Source organism: Numida meleagris, chromosome 1, assembly GCF_002078875.1.
Source record: "Numida meleagris isolate 19003 breed g44 Domestic line chromosome 1, NumMel1.0, whole genome shotgun sequence".
Classification (NCBI taxonomy): Eukaryota; Metazoa; Chordata; class Aves; order Galliformes; family Numididae; genus Numida; species Numida meleagris.
In genome coordinates, this window is record NC_034409.1 from 111292016 (window position 1) to 111309824 (window position 17809).

A 17809-nucleotide genomic window follows, 5' to 3' on the forward strand; every position below is an offset into this window, starting at 1 on the left:
TTGGCAACACTGCCTATGGCAGAGGGTGTTGGAACTAGATGATATTTAAGGTCCCTTCCAACCCAAGCCATTCCATGGTTCTATGATGATCATAAATGCCATTTCCATGCTGCAATTGTATACATCATTAAAGCTTCACTATTTTCACCAACAGTAATTACATTGCTCATGTAAGATTGACCAGAAGAGGAATTAAAACAAAAGTTTACACTGGAAGAAACTATGTAAGTAATAAACAAAAATTATTGGATGGGGACAGAGGAAAACTGATAACTAGTTTCTCAACAATCTCTCTAAATATGTTCAATTCATCATAAGCAATATAGTCGTCTTTATCACTCAGGATGACAGAAAAGGAAAAGAGGCTTTGCAGCTTCATGCAATATTTTTTTTTTTCATTTTATCAAAGTCATTTCACCTATAACGTTACTCATATTGCTTTTAATATCGAAGTCCTCATGAACCTTAATCAGTCTTGACTTGAGGGGTGTTATTCTTGGTAAGGAATGCTGGAAGTTTTACAAGTTTCACCTCATATCTAACACAGAAAGAAAGAAGAATGGAGTAATTTCATGACCCCAAGAATGGAATTCAATAACTCATGTAGCAAACAGGTCAATAAACTAGGTTTTCTATGCCATGCAATTATTATTCTAAATTGTTGTGGTTCCACGTCTTACCAATAAAATCAACGGGCAGGCTTGCAGTGTGTTGAGACTGATAATAATTTTGCCTGAGGCAGCCTTTAAACACTGTGACTACAAGAATACAGCTTACTTGACAGAGTAAAATGCTGACCTGGCTTGTAAAAGGTGATTAGTGAAACCTAATAAATAAAGCTGAGCAACCCCTTAACTCTTAAGAGATTTGATCCTGATCTCCTTTTTGTCAGTTTGGAAGAAAGTAACCAGAATATACGCTATTGTTCACTGCTCCACACCAATGTGTAGTGTGTGACTTACATGCAATGAAAAAAATTACATATTTCTTTTCTCTTAAGTTCACAGTTATGTACAATCTATGTCTCCATGGAATAAAGCTATTCATATAAGTAGCAGTTCTCCCTGGAATTCCTGAAATTTTGCTTTGTGTCAACAAATATTCTCAAGGAGACTGCTTCCTGTGGCAAGCAGGACAATGCACATTCTATTGTATCTAAATGGAAGATACTTAAAAAATTTCAGCCGAGGCATGAGTCACCACTCCACTGATGCTCGAATTAACAAAAAATGGTTTGCATTTTTTTAGGGCAGAGCTTTACACTCCTGCTGTAAAGCTATGGCAAATGCTTTGTTTAAGGAAATGAAACCTAGCAATAAAATGAAAGAGTGCAGCTTACATACCCAGCATCAAAGTGGATACATAAACTGGTCAGTACACCTATCTGCTCTTACTCAATACTCAGTTGAACAACGGGGATTCATTTGCTACTTGAGCTGTCATGTTAGGTCACGGTTCACAGATGCAGCTATGATTATAGTGCACAGGTCAAATTTCCACTGTTTTCCAGGGGGAAAATGCTTCTGTAGGATTACAGTACTTTGGGCCTGGAATGCACCTGTCAAAAATAGTTTATCACTTTTGAACTAATCAAATATTACAAGTAAGAAACTGTACATCCAGTTATTTAGGAATACGAAGCATGCTGCTGGGTATCATGTTGTTTACATGCTTGCAACTCACAAAATATGCTGGGTACATCTGAAACACAGGAAGACAGAGACTTAATTCTATAAATTATTAAACAGCCTTTTTTTTTTTCTCTTTATGTTAAAGACAGTGAATTCTTCATCTTTCATCATCATACAGTTCTCTTATCTTCCTCATACAAGAATTCCCAGTCTACCTCCAATGCCTTTAGGCTTCATTTCCAAATGTCCAGATTCCCTCCTTTTACGAAAGTGAGCATATGCACAGGTTTAGTGAATGAAATGAGAAAACGTATCTGCCTCTTCAACTTATCATGGCAGAAGTGTCCAAAGAAAAATAAAATAAAATAATGGGAGAGGTTAGTAGCTCAGAGGTCAGAGCTACTAAAGCAGAGCCCTCCATTTCATACCCTTCTACCCCAACCACAACACTATTTTGCTCCTGACTCACAACCAGTAGCACTTATTGCTAATGAATTCTGCTACAGACAGCAGCATTTGGCAAATTACCCATAGAAGACTTTATGGCTTGTTACTGTGCTAAATTTACAGAGGTGATCTAAAGAAGCACAGAAGAACACAATAATATTCTTTTATTCATTTGTTTCAAATTAAGGTTCAAGAAAGAGAACACAGTTGCACCCTCAGTTACATGTTCCCAATTGCAATGCTCTGTGTTTGTTTTTTTATTTACAACCAATGAAAGCTTGGTTTTACATATTAAGGTGCTACATATGAATGCATTAAATGCCTTGATAGTGGCTGCATACTAGCTGCACAGTGGTGACAGTTCAATATCTTAGAGGAGCTCTTGACCTTCTCAAAATCTTATGCTCATGGAAGAGTATGTATGACAGTTTGCATAGTGCTGTGAATGGCTTGGTGAGAATCTCTCCTTAGTGCACTGCGTCACTGTAAAAAGCAAACAAAAACTGTTGGGATGCATGAGAGCAATAATGAAATAGTTATTAAAAAGCTACTTTATCAAACATCGCTCTTTCCCCTGCTATTTCTCTAGGTCTGTTCTCCCATTATCAAAAACATATTTATTTATCAAGGAGGAACACATTTTAGAGACAAACAAGATATTCTCTTAAGAAGTAAAGCTAAAAAAGGCAGCAGTTTATTTTCTGGGCAGGAGGTAATTAACGTGATAAAGAACACAAAAGATATTTTATACGGCAATGTAAGAACAAAATGATAGCTTATGAAAAGCAGTAAATGTAAAGACAAAGTATTTCTTGACTCCCCTAAGAGTCAGATAAGCTAGGGAATTTATTCCTGCAAATTTCTGCTGAATCTGCTTGCACTGTGGAATTTTAACAGACCAGCTGACTTGCTCTGTGAGAATTTTTTAAACATAAGTTTGGGCTAACAAGGAGTTGCAAGGAGTGTCCCACCACTCCAACTGAACTAAATTACAATTCTTTGGAGTCTGTGCTGTTCAAATAAATATTTTATCACTTTTAGACTAATCAAATTTCACAATTTATGAACAGTTAGGTCTGAACAGATGTTACAAGGTTGGCCATGCAACCAATTGGCAGAACTCAACCCAACAATTTTAGAAGAAAGGTAAACACTTATGCTTCAGAGCATAATGCCACTTCCCACAAAATGCAGGTTAGTAATGCTACGGGCAACACATTCCAAAATTGCCTTCCAGAGAGATTAGTTCAGCTACCCTGAGCCACCTAGTACTGGTACAAGATATCAAACCAGATGGATCGCTGGAAACAAATCCTGAGGAGGAAGAATTTGTTTGTATACTGCCATGAAAATGTTGCCAGCTCCTCACTGCCAGCAAGTGGAAGCATTAGAGTGTTTGGACAATGGCCATGTTGTGCTGCATGAAACACAGTTTGCAAACTGTTACTCAAAGCTCTTCTATTAGTGTGTCCCTGCCAGGCGCAGAGTGTGTTTCTTTCTGCACTTACAGTTAGGGTGACTGAAAAGCTGAATGACTCTGGAACCTGCAGTTTTGGGCACTTCTCTCCAGGCCCCGCTCTAAAGAACATCTGAGTACTTTAGATAAGTAATTTCAATCAAAGCCACAATACGGGAGACTTGCTGTAGCAATCAGCACACTCAGCTTAGAGAAGTCAGCTTAAATGTGTCAGAAAAAGAAGGGATATGAATTTGAATTGCCAGGTTAGTGATGAAATCTCAAGGTTACTGCATAAAAGAAGGAAGATACCATGGCCTGCACTCAGACTGTGATCTACCCAGAGCCCAGTTTGGTCCTAAAACCTGCAAGGGTGACCAGAGGTGAATGCAACCTGCCCTTGCTGGTAGGAAGTGATTAAATGTTGAGTTTACTTTTATGCCGCACTCTGGGAGACAGGGAGAGAGGAACCTGGTGGAACACATGCCCCAGCTGCTGGTCGGGGTTGCAGCTCAACAGCCTCCTTTAGAGGAGCAGGGAAGCGCTGAAGCAGGTGAGACTGAGAGTAGCACAAACACCATGGAGAAAAGAGAGCACGACAGATCTGTTCTAGGGCTCCATGGATTGTCAGTGATGCAGTGATGCTTATACATCCTGGTGTGGCTTAATGTGCTCCTCAGTGCAGCACTCTCGGGCTTCGCATGCCTATCAAAAGATACACAGGAGACTTCAACTGTGTAAAGTAGGTGCCTTGCACTCTCAGACACATCCTACCTTAGAGAAAACTTTTGGGGCTTGGATTCCAGAGTGAGTTTTAGGCAATGGAAAGGCCTGAAGAATCACAAAGAGTGAATCCAAAATGTCTCTTCTGTGTGGTACACCTGTGTAGGCGGTCCAAAATTTAACCAGCCTTCTTGATGCCATACTGTGTTAACCTCTAGCTGGATTGATTATGACTTTTCATTTATACTAGCTGCTTATTCCCATGGAGAATAAATGCAAATAAATGATGTTAATTTACTTTAATGTACATGTAGAACTCTGATGTGCTACCATGTTGCATCCAGACATATAAGCAGCCATAGATCACACGTGCAGACAGTATGCCAATGCTCACGTGAACTCAGTACATGAGTAACTCAAGCCCTGTCATGTTCAGCTTAATTGAACGTCAGTTTCTTCCTAGCATAGAGGATAAGTATTACAGATAATTCTCCCCAGATACATGTACTGCTAAAAATAAACCTTATTTTAGCTCTTTTTTTTTTTAAATCTCTTTAACTGTTTTCATACCTTCTCTCTTCCTGCATACAGTATTTGGCACTTCTCTCAGTTTAGATGCCAAAGCAATTCTTATCCAGTAAGCTGCCTCTTCTGGATCATTAGTAAAGATAATACATGAGCCTGGCTCCTACATCAGCCTTTTATTAGCATTTTTTTATTAGCTTTGACTGTGGTCTTTCCGCCAATTCCAAATCCATAATGTCCCCATCCAAGTCGGCACGCATTAAGTTTTCAAGGAAGATTATATATGACACTGCAACAAAAGCTTTATTCAAATGCAAACAGGGGATTGGCTACTGCTCTTTCATCAGCCACTAATTTTATAATTCTGTTATTTACAACAAGTGATCTTGTTTGTCTCACAAAAATTCTTTATTTGTCTAAGCCATGCTGCCTTACATGCATAGTTCTATTATGTAGATATCGACGAGACATGTGGCATCTGGAAGTATGTCTAAATATTTGCTACTGAGGAAAAATGCAACTACCTGCAAAATCAGTTAAATGAGGCAAACTACACAATAGCATAATTCACAGGCTAATTGAAGCATACATTTGTCAGTTTAAAGTAGCATCAGCATTGCTTTCAAGCAAAGGTAATTCTAGAGAACTCCATGCTGGCCTTATGCCACTTTTACTTTGTGTGATGATCTGCAGTTTGTGCCATGCCAATAAGCCAAATAGAAATACAAGCTCAAACTACAAGAAGAACGCTGACAATGTAATGGAGAAAAAACAGATGAAGGTGATCAAGTCCTCTGAGTCATCTGAATTTTGCCCTACTCTTTGGCTGCAGTAGCTGTCCAAGGTAGTAGAAGGCCTGATGATCTCTGTGCTGGCTCCTAGATCTTCCCAGGCACACTAACAAAGACAATTCTGAAATAGAAGATCATAGCAAAAGAGCATTGAGTGGAAATTCTAGACTTTCAAGGGCAGTCATGAGATTACATTGAGGAAGTGTGGGCTACCATGTCCTTTAAAACATAACTTAATAAGTAATGGGATCACAGTCTGTACTTTTCTCCTTGTTAGAAGACTGCCATCTGATACTAGAATAAAATTAGGAAACGGTTATCAATTTTCCCTTCATGCAACTTATTCTCAGTTGTGACTCTATAAACAATGCACACTGGGAAAAAGACACTGCTGTGCTAGAAGCTGTGGTTCAGATTACTTTCAGGACCAGAGCACAAACTTCACAAGGAAATGAAGACAAGGAATAACAGCCATAAGGAAGCAACAGTAATAATAAACAGTCATAATTAACTAATGGGAATCACTATTACCTCATACTACAGGCTACATTATGTTATTGCTGCCCTGGGAGCACTTAGTGGCATATTTCTCTTTCACTGGATTTACCTAATGTTTTACATGATTATTCTCTACAGCTGTATTGGAGGCTGTATAGGAGGAACTGTGCAGCATTTAGGTATTGCTGAACAAGAGAAGTGGCCAGTGCTCTACCTCTATACTGACTCATGGATGGTGACAAATGTCCTATAAAGGAGGTTACAGCAATGGAAGCACAACAACTGGTAGCACAGAGGCAAACCCATCTGAGCCACTGAATAATGGAAAGATATGGCTGCCCAGGAAGAGAACATGGCTGTAAAAGTACATCATGTAGGTGCGCAGCCAAGACTGAAAAGGAGGGATGCAGCTGGTGTCCAAGGCTCTATGGCAGCATGTGGTACTGAATGGACCCTTTTGACCTCCCTAGACTTCAGGCAAGATCTTCCCTGCTTGTAGCTGCAAGTGATTGGGCATGACTGAAGAAACTGCAATGCTTTGGCCAACCGATGTATTAAAGAAAGTCATAGGAGGAGGGAAAGCACTGAGAAGCTGGTAGTGGGGAAAGAGGCAAAGGAAGCACAAATGACTGCAATTTATGGGAGTAACGCTGAATTCTTCTGGTTGTCCATGGGTTCTTTCCATGCATTATTTCTGGGACTCAACCTAGAGAAGACTCAAGGGAGATCTTATCAATTTGTATAAACACCTGATGGGAGGGAGTACAGAAGATGGAGCCAGGCTCTTCTCAGTGGTTCTCAGTGGCAGGAAATCCTACTTAAATATAAGAAAAAGCCTTTTTTGTACTGTGAGGGTGGTCAAACACACAAAGAGGTTGCCCAGAGAGATATGGAGTCTCTGTCTTTGGGGATCTTCAAAACCCAACTGGACACAGCCCCAAGCAGTCTGCTCAGAGCGAAGGGTTGGGGCAGAAGATTTCCAGAGTTATCTTCCAGTCTTGGTCATCTTGTGACTCTATGACTTTGATCCAAACTCAAATGTGAATATATATCAGTACACTGTCCAGCCAGGTGTGGGGATTTTACTTTTCCTGAGATATTTTGATCCAATTCTAACTTTGACTCAGGTTACTGGTGTTGTTTTTTTTTTAAATTACCTCACAATAATAGTTCACCAAAATAAGCTAACAGTTCTACGGCACTTAAAGAACAATATCAAAATAGGCTGAAAGCATTCCTACTATAACTCTATCTATATTTTGTCTTCTGGGTATGTAGAAGTTACATAAGCATTATTCCCAGCTATTTTTGCTGGCATTATTAACAACGTGTATGAAAAGAGCAGCCAGGCATAAGCAAACTCATGATTGATTCAGCTCTGCAAGACCAAGAACAAACAAATCAATATTTATTTAAAGCATATAAAGAAGTTTGTTTTGTTGTTCTTCTACAAAGATTTTTCCACGGGTTCATATTTGACTATCTTAAGTCTGATCAGATCTAAACAGGAAAACTAAAACAATGAAGCTTAACATTAGCCATTTCACAGATGGCAAGTAGAAATACCTAGAGATCAAGAGCCAGGTTTTCAAAGTGATGAAGAACTCAGAGGAAATGGCAAGGTCAAAGTTCCATGAACATCTGCACCAAGGGTGGTGCTTCCAACCCCAACTACTTTAATACAAGACAATCTCTGTTTTTTTATGACCAAGTTCTTGGAAGCCAAACCAGCAAACTGGTGATGCTGGATGAAGCTCTAAGAAACTTTCACAAAATAAAAGGACAGTTTTCAATTGACTAACGGTGCTGGTGAATCCGAGAACAGGTAACTTTAACCTCCACACACTTCTTCAGACTTCATTTATTCCTTGATTTCCAATGTTGCCTGACTAATGACTTAATATAGGCCTCTGAAATATATTATTCAAACTACACTTCTTCAAAGAAAGCCTATCACTGCCTAGATATCCCCTGAATATATAATAATATATCTGGTGTTACAACACTGAATAACATATTCCCATTTTTACTGTAAGAACAAAGGAAAGGAGATTCTTTCTTTGGCATCAATGAAACAAACCTCATTCTCCATACCACAGCACAGCTTCCATGGTTGTGACTCCTGACTTTACACGGTCCCTACCTATGTCACTTATTCAGAGGCCTGTCCTAATGAATACCTGTCCAGGTAGCAGTGACCTACTAAAAGTCTGCTGGACTATAGCAAGTCACAAGGTGGATGTGAGTCAGTGTCACGCTGGTGTGAGATGCAAACATCTTACTGAGCCATATAAATAGAAACAAGTCCTGGAAGAAACACACAGTTATCTCTCCGCTCAATTAGAAAGATCTGTGCCAGAACTATGCATACAACTTCTGGCACTCTTCAGGAAAGGCTAGAGGGAGTCTGGCAGATTGCAATGGGAATGACTAGAGGTGTAGAAAATATGGTGCATGTGGGAAGATTAGAAGGAATAGGATTGTTTGTTTAGAGAAGAAAATATTGAAGATAGAAATTGCAAAAGTCTTGAAACATATGAAGAGTTGCTGTAAAAAGGAGCACAATAATCTTTTTTAGTACTTCTCAGTGGGCAGGACAAAGCATATCAGGATTGAATTACAGAGAGATTCAGATTAGTCCTTAGGCTGGACTTCCTAATAGGCAAGGTAACAAAATAATGTCTCAGACAGACAGGGAAGATGCAGAACCTCCACCACTGGAGAGTATGAGGAACGGGTTGGAGAGAGGCAGTCAGAAATGAGAGACACAGGTAAAGTTGCCTGGGGGCCAGGTAACAGGCTACATGACCTCTCAAGGTCCCTACCAGTTGTCTGGTTCTGTGTTATCATTTGATTGTCAGGACTGAGAACACAAACTACAGAAAATTTCCAGTACAGAATATGCAATACCAACTGTTTTCCAATACATTATGCACTGACTCATTGGCACATTGCTACTTAAAAGGCTGTCCTATGCTTCTTCTAGCTGCCGGCCCACACACACTGGGAAGATCAGCTTCCATTTCCTTGACACTGAAATCTAAATTTGACCAGTACACTCCCAACTTACCATACTCAATTATGTTACCAACAGTTAATCATTCTCCACAAAAAAACACCATACCAATTACAGAAGTATTCTGTAGAGAAAAAAAAAAAAGCCACACAAAATAACTAAATGCCTTGGACAGCTAGAAGGTGTTTGTATCTGGCACAATTCTTTTTCCCTCGGCCATTCAGTGCTAACATCCATTCCATCTCACTCACGATGCACAACAGATATTAAGCCATTAAACTGAGGAATTCAGGAAAGCTGAACTGTTGCAAAAATAGATTTATGGTTCTGCTCTCAGACATCAAAATATACCGAGCTGAGAAACGCCAAATGACTCAGCAACAGTCTGAACTGCAACAAAGATACTTCTTGATCACATTTGCCTGAAATGAAATAGCTATTTTAATTATTTCCCTTGTTACTTCTGGAAAAATAAAGCAGCTCACTGTCACTTGAAAATAATCCTACAACATAGATAAGTAGTAATTGTTTTTGATGCTATTTTCATTGAGAACTGTTGTAATGGAGTGGACAGAAGGTTATGCAATATCACACGGTGCTTAATCTCATTCTTGTCAGTAGTCAAAGAACTGCGTGACAGACACTGACAAAGAGGCATTTTGACATATTGCCTTATTGAAAGTGGTGACCTGACTGCATATATTGAATTCTGATTAGGAAGTAAAGGCAGGGGGGAATAGTGAAGTTAGCTGACAAACAAAATCCCAGTTTTAACAAATGCCTTACACAACGCTGTGCAGCAGAGAGCAAGCCCACAGGACGTAAGCATTTTAATTGCCTCCCAGCTCCTTTCGACAGAGCTCTTCTACCACTTGGAGGCCAGGCTGAAGGCAGCAGCTTACCGGCCAAGTAGCTGCACCCATATGACATCTGCTCTGCAATCGTTACACAGCCTGTGAATAGGGTTGCAGGTCCATGTTAAGACTATCTAGCTGAATTAACAGAGAGAAGTAGGGACTACCGATTTAATGGAGAGAGGGATGGTTTCCAGATATGAGCCCTGCTACACGCGGTGGAAAGCTGTGCTATGATTTACATTCAACTCTAATGTTCTAACGGTGTGTATTAAATGACTATAAAGGAGTGTAAGGCTTAATTTTATCCCCCCATTTCAGTGCTGTAAGGTACGAGGATGTTACTTTTTCATTGGTAACTGCTTCTAGTTAGCCCTGTGCTAACTAGAAGCACAACTAACTTCTCCTCTCGCTAGCTGCTCAATCTTTCACACTTCTATTTCTTAAGTCTTGCAAATAAGGTTTCCTGACAGAATTGCCATCTAGGTTACACAGTAATTTATAGTATTATATGCACGTAATAAGAAAATTTCAGTGCTAGAAGCAAAATACAGGAATGTCCATGAAAATGTCCTTATCTGCTGCAAGGCATCAAGTAGTTATTTCCATCATTTCTTAGAGAAAGAAATTATAGAACAAGACATAATGTTGTGTTCTGAATTTGCAAGCACTGAATGTGATGAGAGCTACTTCTGTAAGAGTATGAGCATATGCAAAGAGAATACAGGAACAGAGGAGTGACAAGCAAAATCCATGCAGACAAAAACAGTAATTTTCCTCAACCAACTGTAGTGTTTAGTCCTCAACCTCTTCCCTAACCTCTTTTCTATTTGTCTCTACTCTTCTGCCGTATGTTTATCTTCTTCTAAATTGAGTGCATTAGCTGTCAAAACAACCTGAGTTTGCCAGATAACCTATTTTTTTGTCATTTTAGAATTAAATCTCCATTGCTCCAGGGTCTAAGCTATTTCTTGCTATTTTCATTCATTTTCAAATTCTGCTATGCCTATGGAGACTTTAGTTTTTACTTTTTTTGCCACTATTTTATTCCTTTCGTGTTTTTTTAATTTTATTTTTGAATTGACTCTTTTTTCTGCTCTCTGCTCAGCCTCTGTCAAACATTATTTTTTACCATGTCTCTGCTGTTTCTCTTCATCCCCACACACTGCACCATACAGAGTCATAGAACCATTCAGGTTGGAAAAGACCTTCAAGACCATCAAGTCCAACCATAAACCTAACACTGCTAAGTCCATCATTAAACTGGGTACCTAAATGCCATGTTCACATGTCTCTCTCTTAAATAACCTCCAAGGATGGTGACTGCTGTCTCCCTGGGCAACCTGCTCCAACACTCAAGCCCACCCTCTCCATGAAGAAATTCTTCCCAGTGTCCAATCTAAACCTCTACTGGTGCAACCTGAGGTTGTTTTCTCACATCTTACCACTTGTCACCTGAGAAAAGAGACCAACATCCCCTTGCTGCAGCCTCCTTTTAGGTAATCATGGAAAGCGATAAGCTCCTCACCCTCCTGCAGACTAAATAACCCCAGACTTGTCATCAGTAACTTGTGCTTTGAGACCACCAGGTTCCACTCCTGCACTCTGCTAGAGAGCTGCTCCTTTTTCCTGGTTCAAATCCTCAGGTGGCTGGAGATGCTTCCACAGGTTCAGTAGGGCCACGGAGCAGACTCAGCATCTTTTCCACCAAAATAATCTCATTCCACTTCCTGTGTATTGTTCCTCAGATCCCATTCTTCATGCCATGAGCACAGCAGAGGCATTACGCTCTGCTACACAGAAAGCAAAGACACTCAGCATTCAACACCTCCGCTTCCAGCAGGCCAAGGAGAGGCACCGACAGACTCCAAAGGGCGACCTAAAAATCAACCCTAATGATGATGAGGATGATGATGGAACAGATAAGGTTCAGAAGTGAACTCATAGTATGTGAAATGTAAACGTGTTAGGAGGAAGATGGGAAAGTAGGGATCTATTTTGGATATAAAACTCTGGATAATAATATATTTTTTTTATTAAACAAAATGTCAGTATCACAGCTTGGGTTGGTATTTCAGCAAAAAAGATGACGCTGAATTGGCAAACATTTTTTCCAACAGCACGAAAAAGACATATGTGACTGCCTTTGTATAAAGCTCTTTTTAGAAGATGATGGCAGATTACTACCGCTCTTCAGCTATAAGCTGTCAAAATCCATATTTCTGCAGCTGAACAGAAAATGTATATGTACCGTTAAAATTGTGTCAATCAAATCTCCAGTCCAGACAGGATCCTTACCATAACCTCTGTACTACAGTGCTTTTTACTGCCAGTTAAACAAAATTGTTGAAATTCAACACTTTCAAAATTAATTTTTCTGCTTTATCTCTACAATTGGATATTCAGCTTCCACCACGCTGAGCTGGATCCAGGTGGCCATTATCACAGTGTCCCAGACTCAGAATTTGAAGGCTGTTTAAAATAAAGACTTGTGTTGCCCTGTTGAAGAGAGAGAGAGAAATTCTGAAATGTAGACCCAAACTATTTTAGGATGCTTACTAAACAAATCCAGATTTAAATAATTCCCTTTGATTCTTTCTTTACTTTAGAAAACTCCCATGTCAACTCCTGGCTTAAATTCATCAACTGAAATAAATTAATGCAAAATCTGTCCTGTGTGGCTTGAGAAACCATGAGTAGAAGAACGTACATTTAAAAGAAGCAGGCTAGGATGAAAAGACTTTATCTTTCCTGGTATCACATTTAAATCCTCTGTGGCAAAATTGACATCCTGTTTGGGTAGCAGCCTGTGCAAAATGAAATAAAGAAATCAGTAGAGCTCCAGCTAGCACCACACTTTTTGTGTTTGACATTACAAATACCACAGCACTTCAGATGAACTCGCAAATTCTTCCACAAGAGAAAGGACTTTAACACAGAGAAAGAATGAAACCTCACCTCAAAGAACAACTCTTCCAGCTGAGGTGTAGATTGGAATAAAAGCCCAGCATGGCACCTTGCACGACAGCACTCGGAAGAGCATCTCTTCAGCGTGTATTTTGCAGAGATCCCTTTCTAAGACCAATCCATCAAGTGCTTTTCATAAACACTGTGTTCAGCATGAAGAAACTTTCACTTTAGAAAGTCTGAAAGGAACATCAAATCACAGAATCATTTGAGCTGGAAGGGACCCTTAAAGGTCACCCGGTCCAACTCTCCTGCAATGAGCAGGGACACCTACAGCTACATCAGCTTGCTTAGAGCCCCATTCAGCCTGACCTTGAGTATCTCGAGGGACGGAGCATCCACCACCTCTCTGGGCAACCTGTGCCAGTGCCTCACCACCCTGACAGTAAAAAACTTCTTCCTTACATCCAGTCTAAATCTCCCCTCTTTTTGTTTGAAACCATTTCCCGCTGTCCTATCACAACAGACCCTGCTAAAGAGTCTGTTCCCTTCCTCCCTATAGCCCTCTTTTAGATTCTGAGAGGCCACAGTGAGGTCTCCCTGGAGCCTTCTCTTCTCCAGGCTGAACAGCCCCAGCTCTCTCAGCCTGTCCTTGTATGGGCACTGTTCAATCCCTCTGAACATGTTCTTCAGGAAGCTCCTTCCTCTCGTTTTTTCTCTATTTTTTTCTAAGAGATGGAAAAAATGGACCAAACGTGGGCTTTCAGGAATGACTCCAGTGGCTCGGCCCTGAGGGCACACTGCTTGACAGAGCCTGCTGGTTCAAGCAGTTCACCACAGAAACTGCAGGCAACTGTCTCTTACAATGTCCCCAGTGTCTTTAGAAACTCCTGTCCCTTGAATGAAGCACCAGGCAGTCATGTAAAATGCTGTTTTGCCTCCTAGAAGATATACTGCTACTGGTTGTTGTCTTTTTTGCTGCAGTCCAGAGCTGGTGGAAATCACTCAAGCCCACCAGTTTGGCCAGTCGTTAAAAGAAAACCTGAGTTGTGCTGAAAGGTTGTGGCATCTCAGCAGATTGTGATGCAAGAAGCCACGTGAAGCAAGAAGCCACCTTCTCCCCTGTCATCTGACAGCAACACTGCCAGAAGGAAGTGCAAATACTGAGGCACACCGTGCACCATCAGCCATGAAATGGGACAGAAATGTCACTGAGGTAACATGAGCAGAGGATAAAACACCATCTGAACAGAGGGGCAAGACCACCATTTCAGAGGTCTCTCACTACTGTTTGCACAAGCAAATAAGAGATTGAGTGAACAGAATTGAAGCAGAACTGATGGATTCCCTCAAAAATACACAATAAGGCAAGGCTAGCAGGATCAGAAAGAAGGACCTGAAGAAGCAAGAGCAGAAACATTTTCCCTTAACAGTGAAAACACATGGATTAAAGACTGCTGAAGTACATGCCCCTTATCTGTGTGTACCCTGTACAAACGATGTATTGTTTCTGCAAAAACACTTTACCTCCCTCTCTCGGGGAGACACGATTACCACGTAAGAGATTAAAGAAAGGTTGGAAATGACCATCTTTCCTGAAGCATAGAGTCACTGTGCATCAAGAAGGTCAAACTGTTAATTCTTGCCTGTTTAAGTAATCCTTACTCATGCAAAAACTCCCGATTAATTCATCAGGGAAAAAACGCTGTATTAGCCTAGAACTCTGAAAACCAGCAAAATGCAAATGCCGTCTTCACATGAGGTCAAAGTTATTCAACTGAATGGATCTTTCAGGACAGTAGATTAACTTCCTGAAGAACATGTGAAGCTTTAAAAAACAGAGGCTGTTTAGCTAGGACCGAAGCCTTGGGGCACAGCAGCTGAGCTAAACTGGTATTTACTGAAATAAAGTGGTCCCCTTCCTCTGCTGTCCAGAAAAGACAAAAACCAAGCCCACAACATCAACGGCAAATTCCTTCAGGCATAATTTATTTCTTGTACATAGGTTACAATTTTGACTTATCCAGAGGAATAAACAACCACATGGGCAGCAGCGGCCGTATTTCAGTGCAAGGAATGGATTTCTCTTTGTGCTGGAAACGTTTGCACAGCAGCATCCAAAGAACGTGTGCAACAAGAAAACATGCTGCAATGAGCCATGTGAGGCTGTGCACAATCAAATTACAGGAGGTAGCGTTTACCAGCGGTTAGAATCACAAGGCGTTGTTTCTATTCTGGGATGTACCTGGCTTTCCGTTTGACCTTGGGTAATAACATTCTCTCTGGGCATCCCTCTCGTCATTTGTAAAAAGATGCAGGATCTGCTCTGGCAATGAACTAATCAAAATAATTCTGTATGAGGATGGAAACTTTTTATCAGCGGATCTGAATTTTGCTAACGCATGAGTACACAGACTACAGATCATGATCACTGCGCTCTTATAAGGAGCAAAGCATTTTACGTGAAAGTTTTAATTTTTATTACAATTATTTAAAAAGTATTAATACTTAACAATTTAAAATATTTCCCTGCTTTCCCTGTACCTTTAAAATTACAGCGTTGTGACAAAATTAATAATGCTATGGAAGGATTCAGCTTACTGATTAAAACATCAGCAAGATGACATACAATATGTCTTACTGCGACCGTGGCATAACAGATCCCCTACGACTGTCCTTAACTCACCTGCTGGAGGGATTCCACAATATGTGCACACCTGTGCTCATCTGTGGGGAATTTTAACTCTTGACAGCTGCGTAAAGTATGATTTTTCAGCAAGCAAGCGAACAGGGAGAGCTTTCCCCTTCCTTGTATTGCTTGTGTGATGGCATCAGGGGATTGGACCCACTCTCTATACTGCAGACTGCTCAGAGATTTGCTCTCAATGATGCAAGACCAGCAGGAGGGGAAAATAACTGAAGCAGCAGAGCCCAGGGTGCTGCTTCATACAGCTGGTACGTCACCGTACATCCAGAAGCTCAGACTCCTGAGTGTGACCCAAACCGCCCAGATAGCTGATACCTCTGCGAAGAACCATCCCCTAGGACTGGTACTGCTGCCTCTACAGAACTTTCACAGAAAATGCTGTCAGAATGAAAAGTACAGATATGTTATGTTTAGGAATAACGTAACTCATTCCGTGTTTAAGGGTTTTCAGACAGAATCCTGTTAGCGTGAATGCCAGGCTCCTTTAAATGCTTAGCACTATAAGAATTGGTGTTCACGGCCATCAAAAAATCCACAACACTGACTTAACATTCTACTCTGATCCCCCTGAGTCCCCACTCTCCTCCATTAAGTGAATTTCCTTGGACTCCCATCTCAACAGCTGTTATTGGAGGGAGCATAACGGCTCCCTCCTGCAGCATTTATTCACTTGTAGCAGTTGCTTACTCTCCCAGGAGGAAAAAATATGCCAGAAGCTAGCAAACTTGCAAATCAGTGATTAACAGAGGAAACGCAGATTGGACCCGACAGGAGGACGGGAAGGAAAATCTACTGAGTGCCTGCTCTGACACCGCACTGACCGCTCGGTAACAAACACCACAACCAACAGCAGGATTAATTACTACACCGTAGTCAGTGGAAGCTCGGAACGCCCAGCGCTGCCAGCGGCAATATCCGAGGGTAATGTCCCGACTCCTGACATCAGCGGCGCACTGAACCATAACCAAGCCTTACACACGCAGCTCTCATTCACCAAAAGCACCGCAACGCAGGGTCGGGTTTCCAAAAGCGTGCGCCGTGTGCCGGGGTCAGCAAGCACACCCGCCTCTGAACGTCGTCTCCCCTGCACCACTTGGAGTAATCAGGTCCCTTACTCTGCTTAACCCTCCATTACCGCTTTCCTGTCCACTTTATTTTAGGGACGCGCTCTCGCAGAGAGCAGATCCCTCGGCACCTGCCCACGCTCTCCTTTGTGGTAGCGGTGACCGACAAGCGCCTGTCCCAGGAGGAGGGCATCTCCCGCGGCGGGGGCACGGGGGGAGTGGGGGACGCCTTACCTCCATGCCGAGCCGCTGCTTCAGCACCAGGGCTGCGCACAGGTACCCGGCGCGGCCCACGAAGAGCTCGTCGGAGCCGCACTCGAGGAAGGAGAGCGGCGCGCAGACCTCGCTCAGCTCGCGGAACTTGCCGAGCGGCCGGGCGAAGTCGGGCAGCCCCAGCGCTCGGTACACCAAGGCGGCCACCGCGTACACCCCGGCGCCGCCCAGCAGGAAGGCGGCGCGGGTATCGGCGTCGGCCTCGCCGCCCGCCTCCTGGTAGCGCAGGCAGGCGTCCACCACGCGCCGGGCCGCCCGCAGGTAGGCCTCCCGCGACGGCGCGAACAGCGGGCACTGCGCGACGTGGTACAGCATGTAGGCCACGCCGGCCACCCCGCCGTACAGCCCGCCCTGGCAGCCGCGGGGACCGCCCGCCGCCCCTCCGCCGAGCGGCGGCAGCTCCCGCAGGATCCGCTCGATGGTGGCAGTCACCAGCGGCACCGCCGCTTCTTTGTCCGGCGCGGCCGCCAGGCTGCCCGCGTAGTCATCGAAGCGGTTGGCGAAGCAACGCTGGCTCGCCATGCTCCCGCCGGCGCGGCGCTCTGCGCAGCGGGAGGCAGCGCGGGGCGGCCGGGAGGCGGGAGCGCGGCAGGGAGGAGCGAGGAGGCGGGAAGGGGCGCCCCTCGGGGCCGGCGGGCGGGGAGCCGGTGTCCGCCCCTTCGGTCCTCCCGGTCGGGCGCGGGTCTCCCCGCGTCCCCTCACCCCGCTTTGGCTGCCCCTCGCCTGCTCTCAGCCGTCCGCGGATCCGCCGGGATGAGCGGTGTACGGGGGTTTGCGTCCGCCCCACGCCGAAAACCAATTGATTGAAACCAAATCAACGTCAGCAACAACAGGATGAAGCGTGAGGCAAACACTAAGAGCAGCTCTTGTCCGTCTTCCCCTGCTTGCACGAACTGGTGGGCGGTGAAAGACCTTCC

The 17809-nt window shown here is 42.9% G+C and overlaps 1 protein-coding gene across 1 annotated transcript in view; it reads right to left on the reverse strand.

Annotated features, from left to right (window-relative positions):
* The window catches only part of LANCL3 (LanC like 3), a 34646-nt gene extending 17164 nt beyond the window's left edge, over positions 1 to 17482 (reverse strand). Inside the window, exon 1 of the mRNA XM_021407940.1 lies at positions 16854 to 17482. Coding sequence (XP_021263615.1) covers positions 16854 to 17414 — 561 coding nt within the window. The 5' untranslated portion in view covers positions 17415 to 17482. The remainder of the gene's footprint in view (positions 1 to 16853) is intronic.